At 37.8% G+C, this 22,449-nt stretch overlaps 5 protein-coding genes across 7 annotated transcripts; 1 reads left to right on the forward strand and 4 right to left on the reverse strand.

The window, feature by feature from the left end:
• Window positions 1-1,158: 1,158 nt before the first annotated feature.
• LOC120283428 (kinesin-like protein KIN-14J) lies at window positions 1,159-6,090 on the reverse strand. 2 transcript variants are annotated; one of them, XM_039290110.1, is made up of 15 exons: window positions 5,827-6,090; window positions 5,680-5,736; window positions 5,371-5,427; window positions 5,209-5,279; window positions 5,025-5,124; window positions 4,558-4,929; window positions 4,083-4,362; window positions 3,813-3,974; window positions 3,411-3,626; window positions 3,267-3,304; window positions 2,918-3,081; window positions 2,713-2,826; window positions 2,463-2,504; window positions 1,505-2,361; window positions 1,159-1,398 (listed from the first exon to the last, which is right to left on the reverse strand). In XM_039290110.1, coding segments are annotated over exons 1-15 (2,625 nt in total). In that variant the 5' UTR covers window positions 5,921-6,090; the 3' UTR covers window positions 1,159-1,397. The 2 variants fall into 2 exon arrangements, with proteins under 2 accessions (XP_039146044.1, XP_039146043.1); XM_039290109.1 differs by having other exon boundaries at window positions 1,159-2,361.
• Window positions 6,091-6,404: 314 nt separating this feature from the next.
• LOC120250584 lies at window positions 6,405-9,491 on the reverse strand. Its single transcript, XM_039259411.1, has 5 exons — window positions 9,363-9,491; window positions 8,814-8,971; window positions 7,134-8,130; window positions 6,910-7,016; window positions 6,405-6,686 (listed from the first exon to the last, which is right to left on the reverse strand). The coding sequence occupies exons 2-5, from the start codon at window positions 8,945-8,947 to the stop codon at window positions 6,581-6,583; spliced, it is 1,344 nt and encodes a 447-aa protein (XP_039115345.1). The 5' UTR covers window positions 8,948-8,971; window positions 9,363-9,491; the 3' UTR covers window positions 6,405-6,580.
• An 819-nt stretch (window positions 9,492-10,310) lies between these two features.
• On the reverse strand, window positions 10,311-13,757 carry LOC120250131 (cyclin-dependent kinase D-1-like). The gene is made up of 7 exons (XM_039258912.1): window positions 13,449-13,757; window positions 12,687-12,985; window positions 12,479-12,587; window positions 12,207-12,332; window positions 11,411-11,646; window positions 11,005-11,316; window positions 10,311-10,928 (listed from the first exon to the last, which is right to left on the reverse strand). The coding sequence occupies exons 1-7, from the start codon at window positions 13,575-13,577 to the stop codon at window positions 10,865-10,867; spliced, it is 1,275 nt and encodes a 424-aa protein (XP_039114846.1). The 5' UTR covers window positions 13,578-13,757; the 3' UTR covers window positions 10,311-10,864.
• Window positions 13,758-13,896: 139 nt separating this feature from the next.
• LOC120283334 (pentatricopeptide repeat-containing protein At4g02820, mitochondrial) lies at window positions 13,897-16,432 on the forward strand. 2 transcript variants are annotated; one of them, XM_039289985.1, is made up of 2 exons: window positions 13,897-14,187; window positions 14,903-16,432. In XM_039289985.1, the coding sequence occupies exons 1-2, from the start codon at window positions 13,924-13,926 to the stop codon at window positions 16,157-16,159; spliced, it is 1,521 nt and encodes a 506-aa protein (XP_039145919.1). In that variant the 5' UTR covers window positions 13,897-13,923; the 3' UTR covers window positions 16,160-16,432. The 2 variants fall into 2 exon arrangements, with proteins under 2 accessions (XP_039145919.1, XP_039145921.1); XM_039289987.1 differs by having other exon boundaries at window positions 14,032-14,155.
• Window positions 16,433-17,037: 605 nt separating this feature from the next.
• On the reverse strand, window positions 17,038-22,264 carry LOC120249562. Its single transcript, XM_039258114.1, has 11 exons — window positions 21,683-22,264; window positions 21,550-21,591; window positions 20,645-20,681; window positions 20,409-20,563; window positions 20,259-20,309; window positions 19,067-19,699; window positions 18,926-18,994; window positions 18,697-18,858; window positions 18,211-18,421; window positions 17,748-18,092; window positions 17,038-17,671 (listed from the first exon to the last, which is right to left on the reverse strand). Exons 1-11 carry the CDS (start codon window positions 22,247-22,249, stop codon window positions 17,559-17,561), a joined length of 2,385 nt encoding a protein of 794 aa, XP_039114048.1. The 5' UTR covers window positions 22,250-22,264; the 3' UTR covers window positions 17,038-17,558.
• Between the last annotated feature and the right edge of the window lie 185 nt (window positions 22,265-22,449).

Genomic DNA, 22,449 nt, shown 5'->3' on the forward strand with positions numbered 1-22,449 from the left:
ACAATGGGGAGAATCATAGCTGTGATACAATACCAAAATATATATATTTATATTTTAGTTTTATATTAATAATTTAATAAAAAATATAAGTCATGTGTTTTGGGAAGAATATTCATTATCATTCTTGTTGATGGTTGTTATTATTTTGAAATAAAAAAAATAAATTATGTTAAAAATTCAACTAAGAACTGATGTAACATGATATGTTAACATACAAGATATTTTACACTTAAATATGCTATCAAGTTAAATAAAATAAAAAAAATCTTATATATAAATTTATGTGCTAAGTCATTGTAATTAACAATTTTTTTCTAAAATTAATACAGGGATAGTATTGGATATTTAAAATACGTTCAAACATAAAAGAGTTATCTATCTATATACATAAAATTAGAAAGCTTCAAAATTAAGCAAGCAATGAAGAAATAATTAAAAGCTATTATAAGAGAAATAAATCAAGCTTATAATGATAATTACTGGTTCTCTTAGATTGACAGAATAAGAAGACAAATGTATATAGTATTTCCTTGTATTCTTCTTCTAATGATAGCTAGAGATGAATGAATGGATAGTCTTCATCTCATCTCATTCCATCTGCAACCATTCATTCATTGTGGATGTTTGTCAGCAGAGTCACTGTCCACACAACTCACATCCATGCAGGCATGTTGTAGTCCCCACAGAATTCAGTGCCATTAGAGAAATGGCAGTGAGCAGTGGTTAGTACTAATACACATGCAGGACCAGACCTAACTGGACAAATGTGTATCCTTGGACCTTGTAAACATTAAAAAAAGGGACAATATGGAGATTAGGAAACAAGTATTGCATGAATTGTCTCTAAAGAAAGATCTTTGAACTCTTTATTTAGTGTATGAAGTTTATGAATAAGGTCCCTCAGTAATGACTTTTTGTCTACAAAACAGTGAAAAACATGTCACATGGCTGAGCTTTTTTTGACTTTGCCTTCTCAATATAATATTATGTACTCTTTCCACTGGAGAGTAAAAAAAAAATAATAAAAAAAAAGTCAAGGTAATTAATGTGTGAAGGTTGCAGGGAATGCATGTTGGACTCAAGAACAAATATGGGTCCTTTGTTGAGTGTGACCAAACCAAGGAATTATAGAATCAAACTTCCTAGATTTGATGATCATGTCACACAAAGAACAAAAGAGTATTATTAGCTGACTTTTTAGATTTGTATCTAACCAAAATCAAATGCTGGCAATTATGGCTGTTCTGGAAAAGTTTGAATTAAAGTAACAGCAACTAGAAGATATAAACCAGATTTTTGATGAAACAAGAGCTTTTCATGTTACAGCAGCAGCAGGGCCTTCTCATGGCTTGCCAATTTGAAAGAAGTACAGAAGTTGATCACACAGTCTGCAGCAGTCTAAAAAAACCAATCAAACACAGACATATTGTGCTATAAACAAGGTTTTAAAAAGAAAACCTCAGAGGGACAGACAAATCAAACAAAAAATTATCTGATCACTTACTATATGACTGACTGCCTCCTTTTCCTGCATAAAACTCGCTGTGCAGTGCCCAATTTGCCAACTATTTCCTTCTCCCTTAGAGCCTGATTAAGCATGGATAATCCTGGCAGCGTTGAAGTGCTCTGACGATGACTAGGCGAGCCCACAATGACTCTTTTCTGAACACTGAAACATAACTTGTTCATCATCTGTGAATTCATGGCACTTGAGTTGCATGGGCTTGAAAGAAGCCGAAGCCTTTGTCGCGGAGAACCAACACTTGGGATCTTTGATCTCCAAATTGCCTGCACAGAAGGAGGTGAGCTTGTGTACTTGCTGCTGTTGCTTACATTGTTGCTGAATTTTCCTTTCCCATCTGGAGTAGCAATAACTGTAGAGATTTTAGATAAAGGAGTAAATGGAACAAATGTAGCCATTGAGTTCCTTCTTTGTGGTGCTTTGGGTTGATATCGTTGATGGTTTTTATTAGTTGAATTCAGCTGGTGCCTTTCAGGCACTGCTGCTAGTGAATCATTGGGCAGGACAGCAATGGAGGCTCTCCTTTTGCGCTGCACTGGCAATGGCCGGACAACAGGAGTCAATGAGATTCTTCTTGCTCTTGAAGATTGATTATTTGGACTTGTGTATGTTGCTTTCTTCATAGTCAGAATGTTGTTCTCTTTATCAGCTAAGGGAGGCATAGGTGTGATGCTGACTTTGCGAGGTCCAGCAGGTGGCATGCGATTTGTGATTTTGCCCAGAGGTAACCTCTGCTTGATAGGAGGAAGTGGCGGCTTGTGGTACTTTGTGGGTTCTCTTGATTCCACTGAATGCCTTGTGCTCTTTTGCTCGGCTAGTTGGTTCTCCAGATCATTCACCTGGATAAAAAAACATTGTGAATGGTGCAAATGTGATAAAAGCAATAACTTAAGTCAACAGCAATAAACATGACAAGCTTCTTCCATAATTTAACTTCTACCTTCTGCTGATAGGTTTTGCATGCTTGCTCTGCATCTCTGATCTGTCAACCAGAACAAGAAAAAGTTATGCAGTTTATCCCAGAGTGGGGGAACACGATTTGCAAAGTTTTGAACACAAGAACATTGAATAATAAACCAGCATTGATTCCTCAAGCTTGATAAAATTAACATTGAAAAATGTGGCAACCCCGAATGCAGAAGGACTCCAACGGTATAATGCATGAGAGTTTTACTTTTTCCTATTTTTACCTTTTCCTGCAATGTTTTAAACACATTCTCACGTGATGCATACTTGAGATGCATTAGCTGCAGGCTTTCATTCAATTTTGCTGTTTCCTTCTCCTCTTGCCTAAGCTTCTCTGTCTGTAGAGAGCAGCAATTCCATTCAGTGAGTGGAGAAAAGAAGTCTTCCTGTCACTAGCCTAAGATGGCACACAGAACAAAAAATTTGTACCAGTTGTTTAATCTTGAAACTTTCATTTGGATCTGATTGTTTCTTGACAGGGCCATGCTCAATTCCTCGCACTCGACTTGCAAAGTTAAGTGAGCAGAGAGTTTCTCCCAAGTCAGCTGTACTTGGGCTTATCTGCACAAACATTAAAGTTTTGCAGTCCCCTCCTGCATTAATTTACAGAAATAGATTATGTGGCAATGGATTAACTTCCAATCAATCCAAAATAATTAAAAAAAAATTACGAATCCATAAGCAATCTTAAATTTTGTGCAATACTAATTGTTCATGAAAACTGCAACTCCCACAGCATTGAGGGTAGTACTCGTTAAAAGGTGTAGAGAAATCTCACCTAAAGAGCTCTGAAGTAAATGAGTAAGTTTTGAATTCCTGAGATCCAAAGCATGATAAACAAGTTATAGTCAGAGAGACAAAAACACAATTGCTGATCATTAATTTTTTGAATGTGTTATGTAAATAGATGGAATCAAAATACCTGTATGGTATGTGCGGATTCCTTGATGCCAGAGCAGAAATAACATCACCTAATGCCGAGAGGGACTTATTAATGAACTGTGATTCCTTCAGTCTCTCACCCTCAACCTCAATCTTTCCTACACGCTCACTTCCAGCTAAATCCACAAGCCACATGTTGCTTCTGCATTGATGTCCGTTCAGCATGTTCTCACTCTTAATAATTACACGAACCAAGCTACCCAAAAAAATAAAAGGAATTAATTACTCATATGCATATAGGTTTGCCACCTTTCTCATAGTACAAAGCTTAGTTATAATGACTAGTTCAATATAATATGATCATATTTATAAAGTTAAAGGAAATTCCTATGAGAGAATAGTATAACTCTGGATGTACCAATAAAGAAGAAGCAAATCTCACCAGTGAGAACGGCTGCTAAGTTCATTGGCGTTGGTTGATCCAACGGATCTGTTCCTTCCCCCAGTTTTAAGCATACTCCACACCTCATCTACACTGTTGACTGGAGCTTCAACAAGCCCAGGAACATCCTGAGTCCCATCTGCTGTTTGCTTTATCTCCAACCTATGTCCGCAAATATCAAGCATAACAAAATCATGATATGAACATAAAAGCCTTTAAAAATAGTGAAAAAGAGCCATTTCCTTTTAGTGAAATGGGACAGATTTTTACTTTTTGGCATGTTGATCCGAGTTTTCTGCCAAAAGATCTCTAATTTTCTCATTGTAGACCTCAAGCATGCTGATGGAGAATTCATATTTCATTGTGGAACATCTCTCCATAGAACTCTGAAACAGTTCCCCCAAGGCCCTATAGTTCACACCTCTGTCTTCCGATGTTCCTTCCATTGTGTATGTCTTTCCTGTACCTGTCTGCCCATATGCAAATATGCAGACATTGTACCCATCCAAGGCTGATCTCACAACTGGCAATGTCTCTGCAAAAACGGCTTCTGCAGGCACAGCATAATGAATCAAATGTTAGCTTTCACCAGACTCTCTGAAAATAACTCCAAATAAGAATTATATAATGCAAACAAGAAGTTCCAATAGTTCAGTGAGTGGAAATTTAATTTTATGTGCACAAGTCAAATCTGAAGTACATGGGGAAAAAATCACAGAGAAAATATAATAAACTATCACATTACCTTGATTATCTAGAGGACCAAAAACATGATCAAATCTGAACTTCTTCCGGGATGAATCAGTGCATACAATCTGCAATTCCATATCTTGGGATGGATCAAGCTCTAATACAGAAGAATAACCCTTAGAGGCCTCTTCTGGGTTCAATGGCCGGCATCTGCAAAAGACCCTTATATTGCCCTTTAGCTCAATCAATTCATTGTACAGACATTTTCTCTCGGCGCATTCAAGAGTATACTTCTCTTTCAAGTTTTCATATCTAGGCTGGCACTCGTTAAGGCACTTATTTGACAGGGTCACACACTCTGCCTCCAGTGCTTGAAGTCTAGAGGATCCTTCTTGGTATCTCTTCATTAGAGAATTGTACTTGGTTCCTAAATTAACAGATAAGATTCCATTAATTTCAACAATAAAGGAGCAATACACACAAAGAAGAGTCATTCAACATTATGTGAGAAGGATTACATACCAAGAAGTTGAAGAGCAGTAGATAAATCAGGGCCAAAAAAGGATGACATTCCATTGTCCTTGAGTGCAGGAGAAGGAATGGTGCAATCATCCATGAAAGTCTGTGGAGTAACAAAGAAGCAGAAAATGGTCTTTGAAATTAAATTTGTTGTGAAATCATCATAAAGAAAATCACAGGAGCTTACATCAATAGTGTTATCTGTTGTGTCGCCAATTTCCTCTTTATCCTGATAAATATTAGGCTTTGGTTCCTGAACTGAAATTGCATGTATCCAAACCCTAGTAAGATTTTGATGAACCCAATAAAGAAAGAACACAAATGAATAAGATTAATATCAAAAACAAACTGTTCAGTTGATTGGTTTCTTTTTCCAAAGCTTCGCCATTTTGTTCCACAGTCCCATCTGCCAATTAACAACGGAAAGTAAGAACAGAGAAGAACCCTTCAATTGTTAAAGAGGAGAAAAAAAAAAAGGAATGAGATAACAAATTTGTAGAATTGAACCTTAAAAAAACATGTTTTAAATCATAGAGAATTAAACTATATTTGGAAGAGAAAACTCCAAAACAAACATTAAACGACTCAAGAAACTCAAATCAAGAACTCAAACAAGAAACCTTAAATCTAAGGAAAAAAAAAGAGATGGATCATATACCAAAAAGTGAAATCATCACGCCACGATCCAACTGGTCAGATTCCAGGGGCTGATGATCTGGGACGGAAAGCACAAATCCAAATCAGGTAAACAACAGGAGAAAAAACATAGATTTCCAGACCACATACGCCGATGAGATGCCATTACCTTCGTTTTCTTGAACTGGTCCGCAAAACCCTTTCTGAGAAGCCGGAGAGAGCGAATTGGGCGCTTCCATAGCCGACGCTTGCTCCTCTCCCATGATCGAGTCCTTCGAGAAGTCGATTTCGACGGGGATTTACTCGGAGAAAGAGGAGACGTTGGCGTCGGAGCTCGGAGTGGTGAAGCGAGAGCGAGAGAAAGAGTGAGAGAGAGAGAATGGGAGAGAGAGGGAGTTCTAACGGTCGTTTATGTGTGGGCTCGGAGATTTGAGTTTTGAATTGAGGAATCATGTGAACCGTTGGATTGTAAGACACGCATCCGACGGCTAAGATCTTGTCAGAATGGCTGAGAATATAATTGCGTTTTTTTTTTAATCATAATTTTCCAAAATTGGTTCCCCACCACGCAGACGCTTCTTTTTGAAATATTTACTCATGAATCCTTTAGGGGCTTATCAATAACTTTTAAAGATTAAAGGAGTAAAAAGCAATTTGGAGCCTGCAAATAACTTGTATAACATATGGGCCATATAAAAAGTTCAACAACAACAACAACAGCAACAACATCATTACAGAGAGAGGCCATGAAGAAATACAGCTCAGTTGGCTTGGATCATAAACTTGTTTATATAAGAAAATAAAAGAAACATAGGGATTTAACTATGAGAATTAATGGCTAAATTTCTGCTCTAAATTGGATGATAGACGGCAACGTTTGATTTTTTTCTTGGTGAGTCTCAGTTTATGCAGAAATGGCCCTATCATGACAAGAACTTGAAAACAGCGGTCACAAATGCCGTAATTGCAGACCACAATGGGTTGATTTCTGAAGGTTTTGAATCTCTGATGTCCTTCTCTGTTGATTTTCTGTAGGGGTTGAAAAACAAGAGAAATATCAATATAAGATCATACTGAGATTGATTTCAAGCTATTAACTATGTAGGCAAATATCAAGTATGTACTTGGATTGATCATGCTATGACAAGCTTTTAACAAGGTAAAAAAAAAAATCAAAATGCCTAAAATATGTGATTTATCTCAAATAGCTAGGGCAACCATATTTTCATTTATTAGGAAGAAGTGGGTTTACCTGCTAGAATAGCTAATATCACTGCCTTGAACTTGTGGTGCATCATTAACCTGGGGAGATATGGGCTCATCAGAAAAACTAGGATTATCAGTGACCAGGGACTTTGGCTGCAAGAATGAAAATAAGAATTGTAACCCCATCTGACAGAAGACAAATCAACTTGCAAGATGCCAGGTATGCCGTTGAGCTGAAAAACGAAAAAGAAATGCGTTGCTTAAATTCACCTCAATCTTTGTGGTTCTTGAGGCTGAAGGCTCAAATACTCCAGATTCTGGAGACATTTGGATTGCTGGTTCTTCTTTATTAATAGGTTGATTTTCTGTTGATCCTGATCCATTTATTACAGGATCTTTGACATCTGGCAAAGGGACTTCTTCCTCCTTTGCACACTCCATCTCTATAAACCTTCTGTTGAGATTGTTGGCCTTAGCAGAAGATGGTATCGGAAAAACTTCCACAGCAATAGAAACTGAAGGGTCTAAAAGTTTATTTGAGATTTTATTTGAGATACTGCCAATTGATGAGCTGGTGGCTAGCTTGCTTTCAGGGAGACTATCTTCTGGGATCTTGTTTTCAGGGAGACTATCTTTCCCCATGATCATAGGAACATCATTCTCCAGAGAAGTATCTGGTGGCTTAGCCAAGTTGCTGGTTCCATCATTGCCATTCACTAGAAATGCACCTAAGGAAGACATTGCAGATACAGATGGAGAAGCAGGGTGCTCGGCTTCAATATTTTCAGAGTTCTTCAAAATATCTGCGGTTTCCACTGATGGCTCCACTGGATCTGCTATATCATCTGCCACAATGGCATTTAGATGTGTATCAGTGAATGAGTTCTCCTCCACATAATTAGAAGTATCATTGCTCCTGTCTTCAGAAAAAGAAATTTCATTGTGTGATGAGAATGTTTCCTGGGGCTCAGATATTTCTGTCCTTGCATGATGTTCCTCAAGCAGTTGCTTTTGCTTTTGCTTAATAGCATGCCCAATAGTTGATGTGCACATATCACTTGGAAGATCCATCAAGAAAGGTTCAACTTCATCATCTTCAGAGCCAGATTCAAGCTTCAGCACTTTTGAAGTTGGACTACCAGGACCCAGCACTCGATTTTCCTGAATAAGTTCTCTTACTATCTCACGTATGGTATAGAAAGATCCACCAACTTCCTTATGTGTAAGGTTAAGCGAAGGAAAACTCCCATTGTTAGAATTCTGATACCTGAAAGCAAATTTCAAATAAATTACTTCCATGAAAGATGATGAACCATCTGCTGAGTGTAACAAACAATTACAATTTTGAAAGGAATATAAAATAAATTCCCATTGAACAATTTGGTCTCTCACCTACAAATTTCACAGTAGGTTTGGTGACAAGACACTTATTTCAAACAGAATTACCATTTCTCAATGACAAAAACAATAGAAGAAGTTACATCTTGAAGTCTTTGGAAAAAATAAGATTCCAGGTAATTTTTCATACTTACAAAACTAGGTGACACCATAACTAAAAGTTCATCCAACTAAAATAGACAGATTCATCGAAATGAGCAGCAATTTAAGCAGCAGGTTTGATTATGATGGCAGAAGGCATGCATATCAACACATAAAATTCAACTCCACTCCAATAACAACACCTCCCAATTTTCTTTGCTATTAACATGAAGCATTGTATTGAATACAACTCTAGCTCTCAAAACTCATCATGGCAGCACAATTATTACCACAGAACATGGAAAGGCCTTTGGCATGCAGCAGTCAGAACTAAATCAAGAAGGACACTACAAAGCAGAGGAATATATTCAAAATTCAGTAATGGCAGCATTCACATGTTCATGAAAATAGCCTGTTCTTGAGACTCTTTCAGAATCAATATCAATAAAAAATAATTATTAAAGATGTTACTTCTTTACGAATGACTCAACCATCACTTTCCTCTCCTCCCTCGTTTTCCGACTGCGAGGCTTCCTTTCACGCGAATTGCTAATTTTAGCCAGAGCAAATGTTTGCGCCAAACAGCTAACTTTTACGGCCTGCATGGTGACAGAACTACACCAACTTTCCTGGATCAAAACCACATGAAAAAATTTTCGCTTTAGCCTATTGACAGTATTCAAAAGGTACATAAACAAGGTGACAATCATCATATGCTATGATTCATGAAATTTATATGCATAGGTAAATCAAGCCACTTGTTTGAAACTAAACTAGTATTAAACTATTAAGAATTAAAAGCAGAACCAATATACAAAGAAGAAATAAGATTGGGTGAAACTCAGAGAAATTTAAGACAATGCAGGACACCACAGGCAGCGTGCATTATGGGATTAGAATGAAAAGATTTAGAAATGAGCAACAATAGGGTTGGCAAATCAACTCGGAAGTGATGAAATTGAAGCATTGATAGATAAAAACCTCATTGCAAGATGAAATCCAGAAAGCGAGAGCGAATACCTGAACTGGTAAACGATGGAGAACGAAGAAGAGGGCTTGCCTCCCTTCCCTTTTTGGCACTTGAGCGTTTGGGCAGGGGTTTTGAAAGAGGGCTAGGGCTTTAGCGCTCTTTCGCCATTTTCTAGTGTTGCTGCGGAGACGGAATGACGATAATGCCCTCGAAATGCACACTAACACTGTCTTTTGAGATTTTTTTTTTTCCGAGAAAAAGTTTTATATGAATCCATTCATCCACCTCATACATGTGAATGTTCATAGATTTAAAATCTATTAAAATCTTAAAATTTTATAAGTGGATTTAAAATATATCTATATACGCTTAAAATCTATTAATATTTTGCGTACATCTTTAAATTTAAAATCTACTTATATTTATAGGGATGAACGGACTTAAAATTTACCCAGTATATCTTTAAATTTAAAATCTTCTTATATTTGTAGGGACGAATGGACTTAAAATCTACCTATATTTATCCGGATGAACACCATGTAAATATGTGCCAATGTAAATGTTATATAAACCCATTCATCCATGAATTTAAAATCTATCAACATATGTTTGAAATCCACTAATATGTTGAATTTGAAATCTATTTACAATTGTAGGAACGAATGGACTTAAAATCTACCTACATTTGTATAGACGGACACCATTGGCACATACAATGTCTCTCTTCTAAATTACGAGTCTGTCTAATGTGATAATATATTTAGTATATCTGTAAATTAAAAGAATTACTTATGCAAGAGGCATGCATATGCAAAATTTTATTTGAGATATCAGAAATAAACTTTTCCCTTTTTTATTTTTTTCCCCTTATATTTTCGTCTTTTGGGAAGAGAAGAGATTGCGACAGGTGCAAAAATTACAAGATAAAAACATTCAGAAATGCTGCTGCAATGATCCATGTTCTAAATTGTGGGCAGGGAAAAAAAAATTTACCGAAATTAATCAAATACAAGCATAGAGTATTGTTAGAATACAATATGTCCGCAAATATAAATGACATCAGAATGAATGTATTTATCATACATTAAGCACAGCTTCAACATCAATTATCCAAAATATGGTTGCCAAAACACTAAACACAGTATGCCAGATTGCAGTTCTTGAAATACCCAAAGCTGTGAAGCCTCACAGGATACAAACTGCTCTAACTTGGAGACGGATTAAAACAGAAAGGAGAAAACCTAAAGAATCAACTGTATCCATGAAAAAATAAGCCAATTTGTAGCGATTCTTGATAAAAATTTGATCAAATCGAATTAGAGACGTGAGCATAGAGAAAACTTTGACTCTTTGGTGCACAAGAAAGCCGAAGAGAACTGTATATCTGATGAAGCTCCACGCCTGAATATAAACTAGATTGAAAAAGGATTAGGTTTTTCCGGCTCCCAAGCACTATATATTGCATACTTGAATTCTTATTAAACGTCTGAAATATATAGGACGAGCGTTTCTCCAGGTCACCACAAATCAAAATGTTAATAATCAGGCATCATCACTGATGATATTCAGATTCAAGATCAAGCTCGAGCTTTCTCTTCAAATGTGATCGGTCAGCACTGTTCAAAGAGTAGAAGTTAATACCCATTCGACCTGATAATTTAGGAACTGGAAAAGGCAGTAATATGTTATTACCTGTTGAGGGTTGGTCTTGGGGCAGGCCTTGACCCAAAAATGGCTCCCAAGTCCACCGACATTGGCATCTCTCCACTTTGATTGCTAGGCTCACCCATAAGTTTTCCATCCCAAACTTGCTCACCGACTTTTCCTAAATGATGTGCATTTCCTTCAAATCCCATGACCCTCCTTGACTTCCTCGGTGGGGATAAAACAACCGGACCGTCCTGTGGCATGACATCGGTTGCTCTCTGAATTGCTGATTCCCCCTTCCGAATGGGCCTAGGAAGAAGTGCGGGCTTTGTAGGTGCTGGTACTGTTGTAAAATATCTGCATAGAGAAAAGAAAGGAAAGGTTAATGGGACGCAAAACAAACAGAGCAATGGAGTTCACTAGAACAACCAAAAACCCAAAAATTAAAGACCTATGCTCAAGAGCCTGCTGTGCAGATATCCTTGTTTTTGGATCATAGGTGAACATCTTTGACAACAGATCGAGAGCATCATCACTGGCCATGGGGAAAAGGGAACGAAGTGGAGGGGCAGGAACAAACTGGTACTCAACGTAATCTGGAAGGTAAACCATATCATGCCATTGAGATGGCTTTGGAGTTCCAAAAGCTGCAAAAATTTTTCCTAGTTGATCGATATCACTCGAACCCTGCAAGAGCAGGAACCAAACTTTAAGTCTTTAAACAGTGACAAGCAAAATATCACCTCCGAAACATGCAAAGAATTATTGCAGATATTTTGCCCTAGAAAGAAGTTTGTCAAAGTAAGAAATTGCTAACAAGCATTTACTGTTCCTTGCACTGCTCAGGCATATGAAGTTGAGCTTAGTTTTTCAGGAATGCCCTTCCAAGTTCAGTAGTGTCAAGTTCAGCAAAAATTATTGAACAAAAGGTCCAAATCAGACAATTGTCTCAGAGAGCAGACGTTGGTCCAGACACAGGTTAAATTTAAGGGATGATCCAAACCGTCGAACTCTGACTCTTTCTCAGTCTTATGCATAGTCATTCTGTTAATGTCTAATGATTTTTTGTCATAATCAAGTTAAAAACATATAAGTTGTACAGTTGGAGGGCCTGCTTGACATTGCTTTCCAATCCCAAAAGAGCTTTTCAATGATTGTGTTGAAAATAAACCAAAATAAAATATTTTGCAATCAACTAATGCAGGAATTCTTAATACTTTGTTGAGTGGAAAAAGATAAGTGCAAACCTGTAAAAAAGGTCGTCTAAGGAGAAGTTCAGCAAATATGCATCCTGCTGCCCACACATCAACTCCAGCACCGTATTGCTTTGTTCCAAACAACAGTTCAGGTGCTCTGTACCACCTAGCAAAAACCTGAGGGGATGGAAAATCACTATCCATACATAGTTACCTTTCACTCATAAGATGATTGGTTGAGGAATATTAAATCAATAAATTAATGGAAGGAAGGAAACAACATCAATGAGTTAATCCATCTCTATGTATAAAACCACAATGACCTGGTGAGTGAACTTGCGATCTGGGCTTCCAAAAATGCGTGCCAAGCCAAAGTCTGCAAGCTTAAGCTGTCCATCAGAACCAATTAACAGATTGTTTGGTTTCATATCCCTGTTGAATATTTTTACATGCATAAAATTCTTAAAGGTGAACCATGGAAACAAGTATTACCATGAAAGATATGACAAATTAAGGAACAAATAGAATTACCGGTGCAGAACCCATTTTTTATGGCAGAATGCAAGACCTTTCAATGTCATTTGAAGATAAGATTTCACGTCAGCAGGAGAAAGAACAGCATTTCTATCTCGAATGACAGCTTCCAGGTCGCTTTCCATGAACTCAAATACAAGATGCAAGTTTCCCTTGTGCGGAAAGGCATCGATTAACTCAATTATATTTGGATCCTTGAGCTCTTTGAGAAGTTTAATTTCCCTAAGTGCAGTAAAATTAACACCTTCCTTGTATTTTCCCAGTCGAATCTTCTTAATAGCAACTGTTTTTCCAGTCTGCAGATTGGCTAGTAATGTTAAAAAGATGAAGTTGGATAGTATACCGTTTGTTGATCCAATATCAAGCTTTTATGGTCAAAAAACAATGAGATGATTCTTAGAAAGATATATCAATCATCCATCATAAGTATTTTTTTAATGAAACAAGAACCCTGATTCTCAAAAAACCAATAAAAAAAAAGTCATTTGATAAAGCATGAAGTTGATATTTAACTGGAAAAAACAAGAGTTAAACAATATCAATCAGAGAATTTTTCACACAATCTCATGCGATGAACAAATGAAGAATCAAATAGATGCCCATAAAATCAAAACAAAAACTTTAATCCAACACCCACTTCATCGCGACAAAACAAGCACAAATATAGAAACAAGAATGAAAAGTACTCATCTAGAAAACCCTGGGGACTGAGATAACAAACCCCGATTGGGGAACAAGGGGGCGGCGACTCCCACTGACCTTGGTGTCGATGGCCTTGAAGACGACACCATAAGTGCCCTCACCGAGGATCTCACGCTTAAGGTAACGTTCAGCGACCAGTTTCTCTTCAGCAGCGGCGGCGGGGTTGGGATCCTGGTACGCCATCATCACCAAAACCTCAACGAGCCCAAAAATCGTCTAAATTTTCAGAAGAGGAACCCCACGAGGCTTCGATGATCCTCCATGGCTGCTCGCAAGTTCGAATTTTGAGAGGAAAGCGTGCGGCGAGCGTAGTGGAAGTGCTCGCTTTGGAGCGGGGGAGAGAACACCCAATGACTGCCCTTCAGAGGGACACTAAAAAGCAAGCCCAAGGACAAATTTATAAATTAGACAAATATGAGGGACTTTATTGTCAATTTATCCAAGGACTTATTTATAAATTCAATAAATTTGAAGGACCTGAAGGTAATGCTATATATTCATTTTGCCCCTTCGCTTTTTCAATCGTTGAAAGATGCGGAAAGAACTCGCGATCGCTGCGGCGGCGCGCTACTTCTCGGCCGAGGCCCCGGCGATTCCCTTTGCTTCTGGTGCCGGCGCTGGTGAAAAGGGTAAGGATACGCTGGGCCGGCGACTGCTGAAGCTAATATACCCGAAGAGGAGCGCGGTGGTGGTGCTCCGGAAGTGGGCGGAGGAGGGGAAGAGCATTCAGAAGTACCAGCTCAGCCGCGTTGTCCGTGAACTTCGTAAGTACAAGCGCTTCAAGCATGCCCTCGAAGTAAGCTTGCACCACTCCAATGTCTCTGAATTTATATAAATGTTGCTTCTTTTTGGCATGAATGTTATAGATGTGTTCATAGAATTTGAGGCATGGCATGGGAATTGTGAGTTTCTGGATGTTTAGAAGGATGGATTAGATGTGATTTTGATTGTTCTTGGAATTACTTGGAACAGTGTTAAAAGAAAAGTGTGATCTTGGTTTTCATTATCAAGTGAATTTGTTGGTGAACATCCAGTGTCAAACGTCTTTTAGAATGGAAGAATGGTGAATTTATCAGGGGTATATCAATTACCAGCAGAATTATCATAATTCTCCACTGTTTGAAGTGCATGGAGATTTTAGAAGAAAAGGAGGCCAATTTGGTTTGTTGTTTTGGGGTAGATATATAAGTTTGATATATTTTGTTGTCAAAAAAATCAAAGTTTTATCACTGGTATACTACTACTGTGAAATATATATCTCATCAATAGTGTATGGAACTACATCAGGTTCAAGCTACAAGGTTCTTCATTTTTTCTTAATGCCTATTTCTTTTTTGTTCACTGATACTTCTAAACAGTTGAATATTTTGTTGTCAAATATCTTGTGCTCATGCATTTGTCCTTGTTTAGCATGATAGGATGGGAATCAATGGCAACGTTCTAGTTACCAATATTACTATTTAATAATGCCTTCTTGTTGACATTCACTCATTTGCTTTTCTTTTGTACAGATATGTGAATGGATGAGAACTCAAAATGACATCAAGTTGCTACCAGGAGACTATGCTTTGCATTTGGATCTAATAGCAAAGGTTCGTGGCTTAGCTAGCGCGGAGAAATTTTTTGAAGACCTCCCTGAAAGAATGAAGGGGCAGTCTACCAGCTCGGCTCTCCTCCACACGTATGCCCAAAACAATCTCCCCATGAAGGCCGAGTCTCTAATGAAGGAAATGTCAGTTAATGGTCTTCTAAGGTGTTCCCTTCCTTACAACCATATGATGTCCCTTTACCTTTCCAGAGGGGAACTTGAGAAGATACCAAAAGTGGTTGAGGAGTTGAAGAGGAATACCAGTCCTAATGAAGTCACTTATAATCTCTGGTTACGTTCATATGCTGTTAAAGATGATGCAGAGGGTGCCGAAAAGGTCTTTCTTGAGATGAGAACAAGAAAAATAGCTGCTGATTGGGTTACATACAGCACAATGGCCAGCATCTACATCAAAGCCAACCTTCTTGAGAAAGCGAAGGAAGCACTAAAAAAGATGGAAATGAAGGTCACAAGGAAAGAGAGGTCTGGTTACTGTTCTCTTCTTAGCTTGCATGCAAGCCTATCTAATAGAGATGAAGTGGACCGAATCTGGAACAAAATGAAGTCCTTGTTCAGGAAAATGAGTGATTTCGAATACAAGTGCATGCTTTCATCTCTGACAAAGTTGGATGATATTAAAGAGGCCGAGAACATCTACAGTGAATGGGAATCAATGTCAGGAACGGGGGATTCTAGGGTTCCAAATATTCTGCTGGCATTTTACACCAAGAATGGGATGATGGAGAAAGCCGAAAGTTTCCATGAGCACACAATACAAGTAGGAATAAAGCCTTGTTACACTACTTGGGAGATTCTAGCTATGGGTTATTTGAATAAGAAGAATATGGGCAAGGTCTTAGATTGTCTAGAGAAAGGCTTCTCAAGCCTGGAGAAATGGGAGCCAAACAAGGTGCTTGTCCAAGCAGTATTCACTAAGCTTGAGAAGTTGGCAGATATTGAAGGTGCAGAACGGTTTTTGGTCATGCTTCGCAATGCAGGATATGTGACAACCGAAATCTACAACTCCCTGCTCCGGACTTATGCAAAAGCTGGTAAAATGCCTCTTATAATCTCTGAACGCATGGAAACCGATAATGTTCAGCCAAATGAAGAAACTCAGAGGTTGATAAAATTGACCAGCAGATATTGTGTAGGTTCAGTATCAACACTAATTTCTTGATTAGATTTTCTTTCTTTTATTCTGTCTATTTAATTGAAAAACCTCATTGCAGCAGTTTTGATAGCACAGGAAGAATGTCTTGTTGAGTAGTATATATTAAACCAAGCATATATACTCCTTGAGAGGATTTCAGTATTAGCTTCGTCCAAGTAATTTTATGGCTATAGTTGTTTCATGTTTGGTGCTAGGTAATGTATTTGAAGATTCATTGTACATGAATACAAAAGGCAACAAGTATGTCACAGTATGTGGAGTGTTCCTAGGATGTCATAAATCGCTTCAAATGTTTGATTATCTTTTATATTTCATTCAATGGTGAGTGTTGAATAAATGTTAAGTAAATTAACTTATATTGAGTTGTTTGGATTATTATACCTTATGGGGGTTTTATGGGGCAGATTCATGCCAAGTAGGATAATTTACCCTAACTGATCAAGAACTTAGAGTTTGAAATATGTTTCAACAAAAATGAAATGTAAGCTGATTATAATTAAAAATAAATAAATAAAATCAAACACTCAGTTTCATATGTTTTTAAACATACATATTTGAAAATCATTCCTAAAAGTTTCTTTTTCCCAACTTGTAAAAAAAGAAAAAAAGAAAAAAGCCAAACTTAAAATTTATGATAAATTAAAGGATTCAGACAGATTTCTACTTTTCTTCATTAGAATATAAAAAAAAAAAAATCTGACACTTAACATTAAAAAAAGGGCACCAAGCATAATTTCATAACAAGTTTATTGCATAATTATTACATAATAATTTTATTAAGCAATTAATTTTACTGAAAAGGGATGCACTAACGGTTCTTTGTTAGTGCCTTCAGTCACAGTAGTCTTCTCATCCATGTTGCACATTGCCTAAGAAGGCTAACATTCTCAAGCCCCAAGCCTTTTTATTCTCATATACCCCAAATACAGACGCTCATGCTGCATTTCTTACAATGTACATCCCATAACATGAAGTAACAACTTATCATGGCCACAAAGATACAAAACTAACCCCTTCATCAAGCCCCTCCCAAACATTTGGAGTCAAAAGAATGATAACAAATAACAAATCCACCTGCAAATTACAACATTTCCACGAAACAAAGAACAGCATGTGGGAAAACTAACAAGAATAGAAACCAAGTGCGATTAATGTAGTGCCACAGACTTTGAGCACCCCATCTCCAGACTCATGAAAACGCAACATCCGATGGAAAAGCATTTCAACTTGTAGTTATCTAGTATCTGATTCGCGTTGATGTGAATGTTGTTTTACCTCTATGGACATTCAAAGCTCCAGCCAGTGATGATGATTGCTGAATCACGAAGATTGGTTCCACGCTAGCAGAGAAAGGAGCTTCCGTGAGCTATACAACAAGCTGGAATTTCAAATTAGATTTCTTGAACTAGCTAATGTTTATATTGGGTAATTGTGGGGGATCACTGGATGCTTTGTTGGCCCACATATTTGCAACTGTGAGAATGTAGTGCTCCCCATTCCATTCGACTCCGTTCAAGCCTGATGGTCATGAACAAGTTGTTTGACTATAATGGTATGAAAAAGAAGGATTTTAATATTGAAATTCTTAATATACCTTGTATCATTCCTGTAGGAAGCATAGATAATCTGCAAATTTGTTTCCCATGACCAGAAAGATGATTTTGAAGAGCAGATTCATCGAGGCCTTCTATGAATTTGATAGATTTAAGTAGTTCTTTGGCTAAGGTGGTATCATTTAGATCCACCATTTCAGATATAGTTTCAAGAGCACTTTCTAACCCTGGTTTACTCCATGCCTCTTCACACATCTTCAAATTGGTGGCAATGTGTGATGAAGGCAACTCATTCAATAGTGTCCAAGGCTTGTAAAGTTTCAGAGTAGCTTTCAAAATTTCAGCTACACGATAAATTTCTCCAAGGGCAACAAAATATTGACTGCCTGTTTAATATGCAAAATTATGATGTTTGGCTATAAAATTACTATCAGAAGTCAGAACAACTGGGTTACAAAATATCCAGGAGGATAAATGCACAAATAAAGATCAAGACTTGCATACCTCTTGATAGGATTTGTTTATGGACATTTTTCTGGACTGATTCCTTCCAAATCATAGCCCCATGTTGCAACTCTCGAGCACAAACATCCGCCAGTCTTGACCATGCCAAAAGATAAACTTGTTGTATTGCTCTAGAGGCCAGTGCTAGCACGTGCAACACCAAGGTGGTATGCTCTAAGAGTTTAATTGCTGAAGCCAAGTCTTTCTCTGCCTACAGTAGAGTTACCATCTAGGTTATAACTTAGAACATACAGCTGCTAGCTAAATTTAGGAAGAATGCAATAGTCAAATTTATGGCTTGAACTCTTATTGTTTTCCAATACTTTCTTTGTATTCAAAATAACTTAAGAGAAGTATGGTTTCTAATTTACAAGCAGGCAGCCAATAATTTAAATTATGACAGGCACATTAATTAAAAACAAATAATGATTCCTATTCACAGTTGTTCAAAGCAAAGTACATGAATAGGTTCAGAAGAGCACATACTAATGAAATTTGTTCTGCTAAGTGAAATCCTTGCACAAAAGGTTCAACATGTTGTTCCTTCATAACTTCAAGTAGTTGGCTGGCACAAACATGTTTTGATGGGTATTTCATTTTGACATCATCAATAGCTAGATCGTTTTGATTTATCTTCTCACTCACAACCTGCAGGAAAAAAGAATAATGATTAGAGCGCACAAGCGCACACACACAGAGAGACTCTGTGAATCACCTGGATTTCCTCATTAAGCTTTATAGCTTTAGCTTGTTCACCAACAAGAACAGCACCTTCATGAGCTTCCTAATATCCATCATTGTCATTGACCAAGACGAGGGAATAATGTAGAAATAATATTTGTTGGGGTGCACTGACCTTGAGATCATCAAGATGATGTCCTGCCAAGCAGAAAGCTGCTTCTTTTAACCTGTTGTATAAACTTAAAACATTGTTCTGGTTATCGTCAGTTGAATTATGTTCAGCTTTAAATGCTGTAGAATGATTGGTTTCAAGTCTAGTTTCTTCTGAAGCATCATGAAATTCCCAGTTACTCTCATCAAAATCACTATCATCATTGATAGTAATTGAAACTGGATTGGAAGTAGATGTGCACTCTTTGTACTCAGGTCCAAATTTGGTGCCAACAGCAAATTCCTGACCATGCTTAACATTCGAATCTGTAATAATGTCAAATGAAGAAAAGATATTGTTGGTTGCAAATCCTAAATAGGCAGGCTCTGAAGAAAACTCATTTAGATTTCCATTTTGCCTATTCATATCTCCTTTGCCATTAGTCTGAGTAAATATTGCAAACTCATCCATGTTACTCTCCCACTTCTTTGGGGCTCCCTGGAAGCTTGTATTCATTTGACTAGTTTCAATTCCTACAGAAGCATTTGATGTGTACTCAGTGAACTCCACACTTTGTAGAGTAGAATCTATATGCCCATTACTGAAATTGAATATTGAAAACTCATCCATGCCATTCTCCCACATATTCATGGCTCCCTGCAAGCTCAGACCCATCAGATACGACTCTCAGGTTGTTTATCTATGTAACACAATTTAACACTAATTTCAAGAGAAATAAAAAACGTGTAGATCAAAACATTAATGGTGAAGTCATTTGGATTAATGAAGGGGAAATACCACCGCATACTTTCCTTATTTTGCAGACCACCCTTCTTATAAGGATTTACTGATGGAACCCACATATTTTGATATACGCAACATAAAGTCCCTCAAGTTAGCCTATTGTTAGAGGTCTAGGAATATTTCCTGATGGAAAATATAGCATTTCCCATCAACTTTTTAACCTTTCTCATGAAAGAATATATTCTGAAATGAATCTAGGATGCCCGTTTTGATTATTAAAAATAGGGAAAAAAAAATAAAAAAGGTTTTGGGTTAGAGTTACTCTTGATGATGTGGCGACCGTTTTGCTGTCTCTATCTTCACAATATCCTTTTAGATATGTGAATTCCTTTTAACTAATTTTATTAGAAAATGCAGAGTTATAGTACATCATAGTCTCTCCTTGAAAAGGGTTACGGGAATGAAGGCCAACCTGAGTTTTGTCTCCAGTTGCAGGCACTTGTGGCTTCGAGTCTGGATTTTTCTGTTCTTAGAGAGCATATAAATACATTTTAATCAGATATAAAGACAACAAAAATATTGAGATTGCAATTGAAATTTGAAAGGAAGAAAAACAAATCACCTGTTGCACCAAAGAACCATTTACATCCTTAACATTCCAGCCTTTCTCATCGCCATTTGTGTCAGCATGTTCCATTTTAGAGTTAACACCATTTCCATTTTCAAAACACTTGGTTTGCTTGGAACCATCTAAGTTCCAATGGTTTTGAGCAACATCTGGAAAAAATTTCAGTCCATTTGTAGACCCATAATCTGAAGCAAAAAAATCAGCCTGATCATGTTCTTTAAGCAATATACCGTTTCCTTGATGGTTTCCTAACCTGCCAGCAGCAGTCTGTATAATAGACATATCAGATCTCTCATAGGTGAAAAAAGAAGTAAATATAGATGTAGATGACTATAAGCACTGCAAAGACAGAAGTAGACAATAGTAGATGAAGCTAGCAATATGAACAGCTTCTTACTTGCACAAAAAACTTATGTCAGGATCACCCATGAAGGGGGAGAAAAAAGGCGTAAAGAATGCTTATCTATGAGTGCAAAAAATTATTTTCAAGCACCAGTTTATGAAATGAACGACAGCTTAGAAGAAAGCAAATGCAAAATGCCAGCAACAAACAACCATAAACTTTTATGAAGGAAACACAAGTCCTCAAACCTTGCTCTAGCTCCTACACATACTTTGCAAATCTTCTCACAAATGAGATTTTTAACTCTATAAATTAGACCATCCACATTCAAGGTAATAGATATCACCTACTATCTTATAAATTCTCAAATATAAATGTGCCCGCTTCACATGTAACTCAGACTCAAAAGAAGGCATTGCCCGCCCACAAGCCTATGACAATTGAATTTCAAGTCAAAACACAATTCTTATCCCACCAATCATACGGATTGAAACTAGTGATAACAGAGCTACTGCATAATAACGGTATCTTCAACCTTAACTGCAACTATATACTCCCTGTCTACTGGCTTCCCCGCATGTGTAGAATCTATTGTTTGAACAAAACGTGCAAAGCAATACAACAAAATGGTTGGGCGATATATAGTTCTCGGTATTCGTGTTGGAATGCCAAAAAAGAGCCATGCATCCTCGAAAAGATTCCAGTTGGTGGCACCAAGAAAGATGTTTCGAAAAGGAAAAAATAAAGAGAAACAAGAAAAGAAGAGTGAAGTGAAAAGGAGCAGCTCCTCACCAGAACTTCACCATTATTCACATCGACAACTATCTCTCCTTCCTGCATCCACGCACAAAACCGAAAATGAGCGAAACAACAGCATCCAAAAAGAAAGATCAGCAGACAACACGACAACAACAGCTAAATTCACCTGAGTTCCGTTCCCCATTGAGGACGCCTCCTTGAATTCCCACCCACCCTCATCAAACTCATCCTCCCCGCCACCCAAATCGGGATCTTTCACCTCCTGAACATATAGGCTGGCGATAAGGTCCTTCAAACCAGCACCATCCTTCTCGAATTTAGAAGACGAGCGGAATCCATTACTTCCAAACAGAGATCCGCCATCTAGCACCGGCTCCGGCTCCTCCTCGGTCTCCTCATCTCCAAACAGTGAGAGCGGCAAGGCGCCCTTCGGTTTCTCCCAACCCTTAGGGCGGATCGGATCCGGGGAATTCTCAACGAATAGGCTGAAACCCTGATCAGATTGGAGAGAAGTGGCGACGAAATCCCCCCACTCGTCGTCTTCCTGCTGGTCGGGGGCGGCGGAGGCGACGAAGTTGAAATCCCCGAACTCGTCGTCGTCGATGAACATCGGGGAGATCAGGGCCGTGAGCACACGACCTCGTTCCCCGGCGAAAAGAGAGAGGGCCGGCGAAGGAGGACCCTGAGCTGGTTTTATGGCCGGAGGTGGATGTCTTTGTTGGATTTTATGCATAATGCCCCCTAAACATTTTACAATTTGCAAACGTTCTCACAGGTATATTTTCGTATTTGCCCCTCAAAAATATAAAAATCAGGTTTATTGTAAAATTTCGAAGAAACACCGGAGAATGAGCTGTGACGATGGGGAATGTCTTCACAATCCCACCGACTTTTTTTTAAAATTTTTATTTTGGGAATATGAATAAATTGATA

Source organism: Dioscorea cayenensis, chromosome 19 (assembly GCF_009730915.1).
Source record: "Dioscorea cayenensis subsp. rotundata cultivar TDr96_F1 chromosome 19, TDr96_F1_v2_PseudoChromosome.rev07_lg8_w22 25.fasta, whole genome shotgun sequence".
Classification (NCBI taxonomy): domain Eukaryota; kingdom Viridiplantae; phylum Streptophyta; class Magnoliopsida; order Dioscoreales; family Dioscoreaceae; genus Dioscorea; species Dioscorea cayenensis.

What these genes read in the sequence shown, in the direction of transcription:
- LOC120249562 (XM_039258114.1), bottom strand. Translation starts at nt 22,249, where the DNA reads ATGCATAAAATCCAACAAAGACATCCACCTCCGGCCATAAAACCAGCT. An exon ending in AGGAAACCATCAAGGAAACG is followed by an intron (nt 20,564 to 20,644) that starts GTATATTGCTTA and finishes AATTTTTTCCAG; the next exon opens with ATGTTGCTCAAAACCATTGG. An exon ending in TAAACAAATCCTATCAAGAG is followed by an intron (nt 18,093 to 18,210) that starts GTATGCAAGTCT and finishes CATATTAAACAG; the next exon opens with GCAGTCAATATTTTGTTGCC.
- LOC120250131 (XM_039258912.1), bottom strand. Translation starts at nt 13,577, where the DNA reads ATGATGGCGTACCAGGATCCCAACCCCGCCGCCGCTGCTGAAGAGAAA. An exon ending in TCAAGGCCATCGACACCAAG is followed by an intron (nt 12,986 to 13,448) that starts GTCAGTGGGAGT and finishes GCCAATCTGCAG; the next exon opens with ACTGGAAAAACAGTTGCTAT. An exon ending in TTAGACGACCTTTTTTACAG is followed by an intron (nt 11,647 to 12,206) that starts GTTTGCACTTAT and finishes CTGCTCTTGCAG; the next exon opens with GGTTCGAGTGATATCGATCA.
- LOC120283428 (XM_039290110.1), bottom strand. Translation starts at nt 5,920, where the DNA reads ATGGGAGAGGAGCAAGCGTCGGCTATGGAAGCGCCCAATTCGCTCTCT. An exon ending in AATCCGCACATACCATACAG is followed by an intron (nt 3,305 to 3,410) that starts GTATTTTGATTC and finishes TTTGGATCTCAG; the next exon opens with GAATTCAAAACTTACTCATT. An exon ending in TTAAAACATTGCAGGAAAAG is followed by an intron (nt 2,505 to 2,712) that starts GTAAAAATAGGA and finishes TCTGGTTGACAG; the next exon opens with ATCAGAGATGCAGAGCAAGC.
- LOC120283334 (XM_039289985.1), top strand. Translation starts at nt 13,924, where the DNA reads ATGCGGAAAGAACTCGCGATCGCTGCGGCGGCGCGCTACTTCTCGGCC. An exon ending in GCTTCAAGCATGCCCTCGAA is followed by an intron (nt 14,188 to 14,902) that starts GTAAGCTTGCAC and finishes TCTTTTGTACAG; the next exon opens with ATATGTGAATGGATGAGAAC.
- LOC120250584 (XM_039259411.1), bottom strand. Translation starts at nt 8,947, where the DNA reads ATGCAGGCCGTAAAAGTTAGCTGTTTGGCGCAAACATTTGCTCTGGCT. An exon ending in GTTGAGTCATTCGTAAAGAA is followed by an intron (nt 8,131 to 8,813) that starts GTAACATCTTTA and finishes ATTTGCTTTCAG; the next exon opens with GTATCAGAATTCTAACAATG. An exon ending in GATATTAGCTATTCTAGCAG is followed by an intron (nt 6,687 to 6,909) that starts GTAAACCCACTT and finishes CAACCCCTACAG; the next exon opens with AAAATCAACAGAGAAGGACA.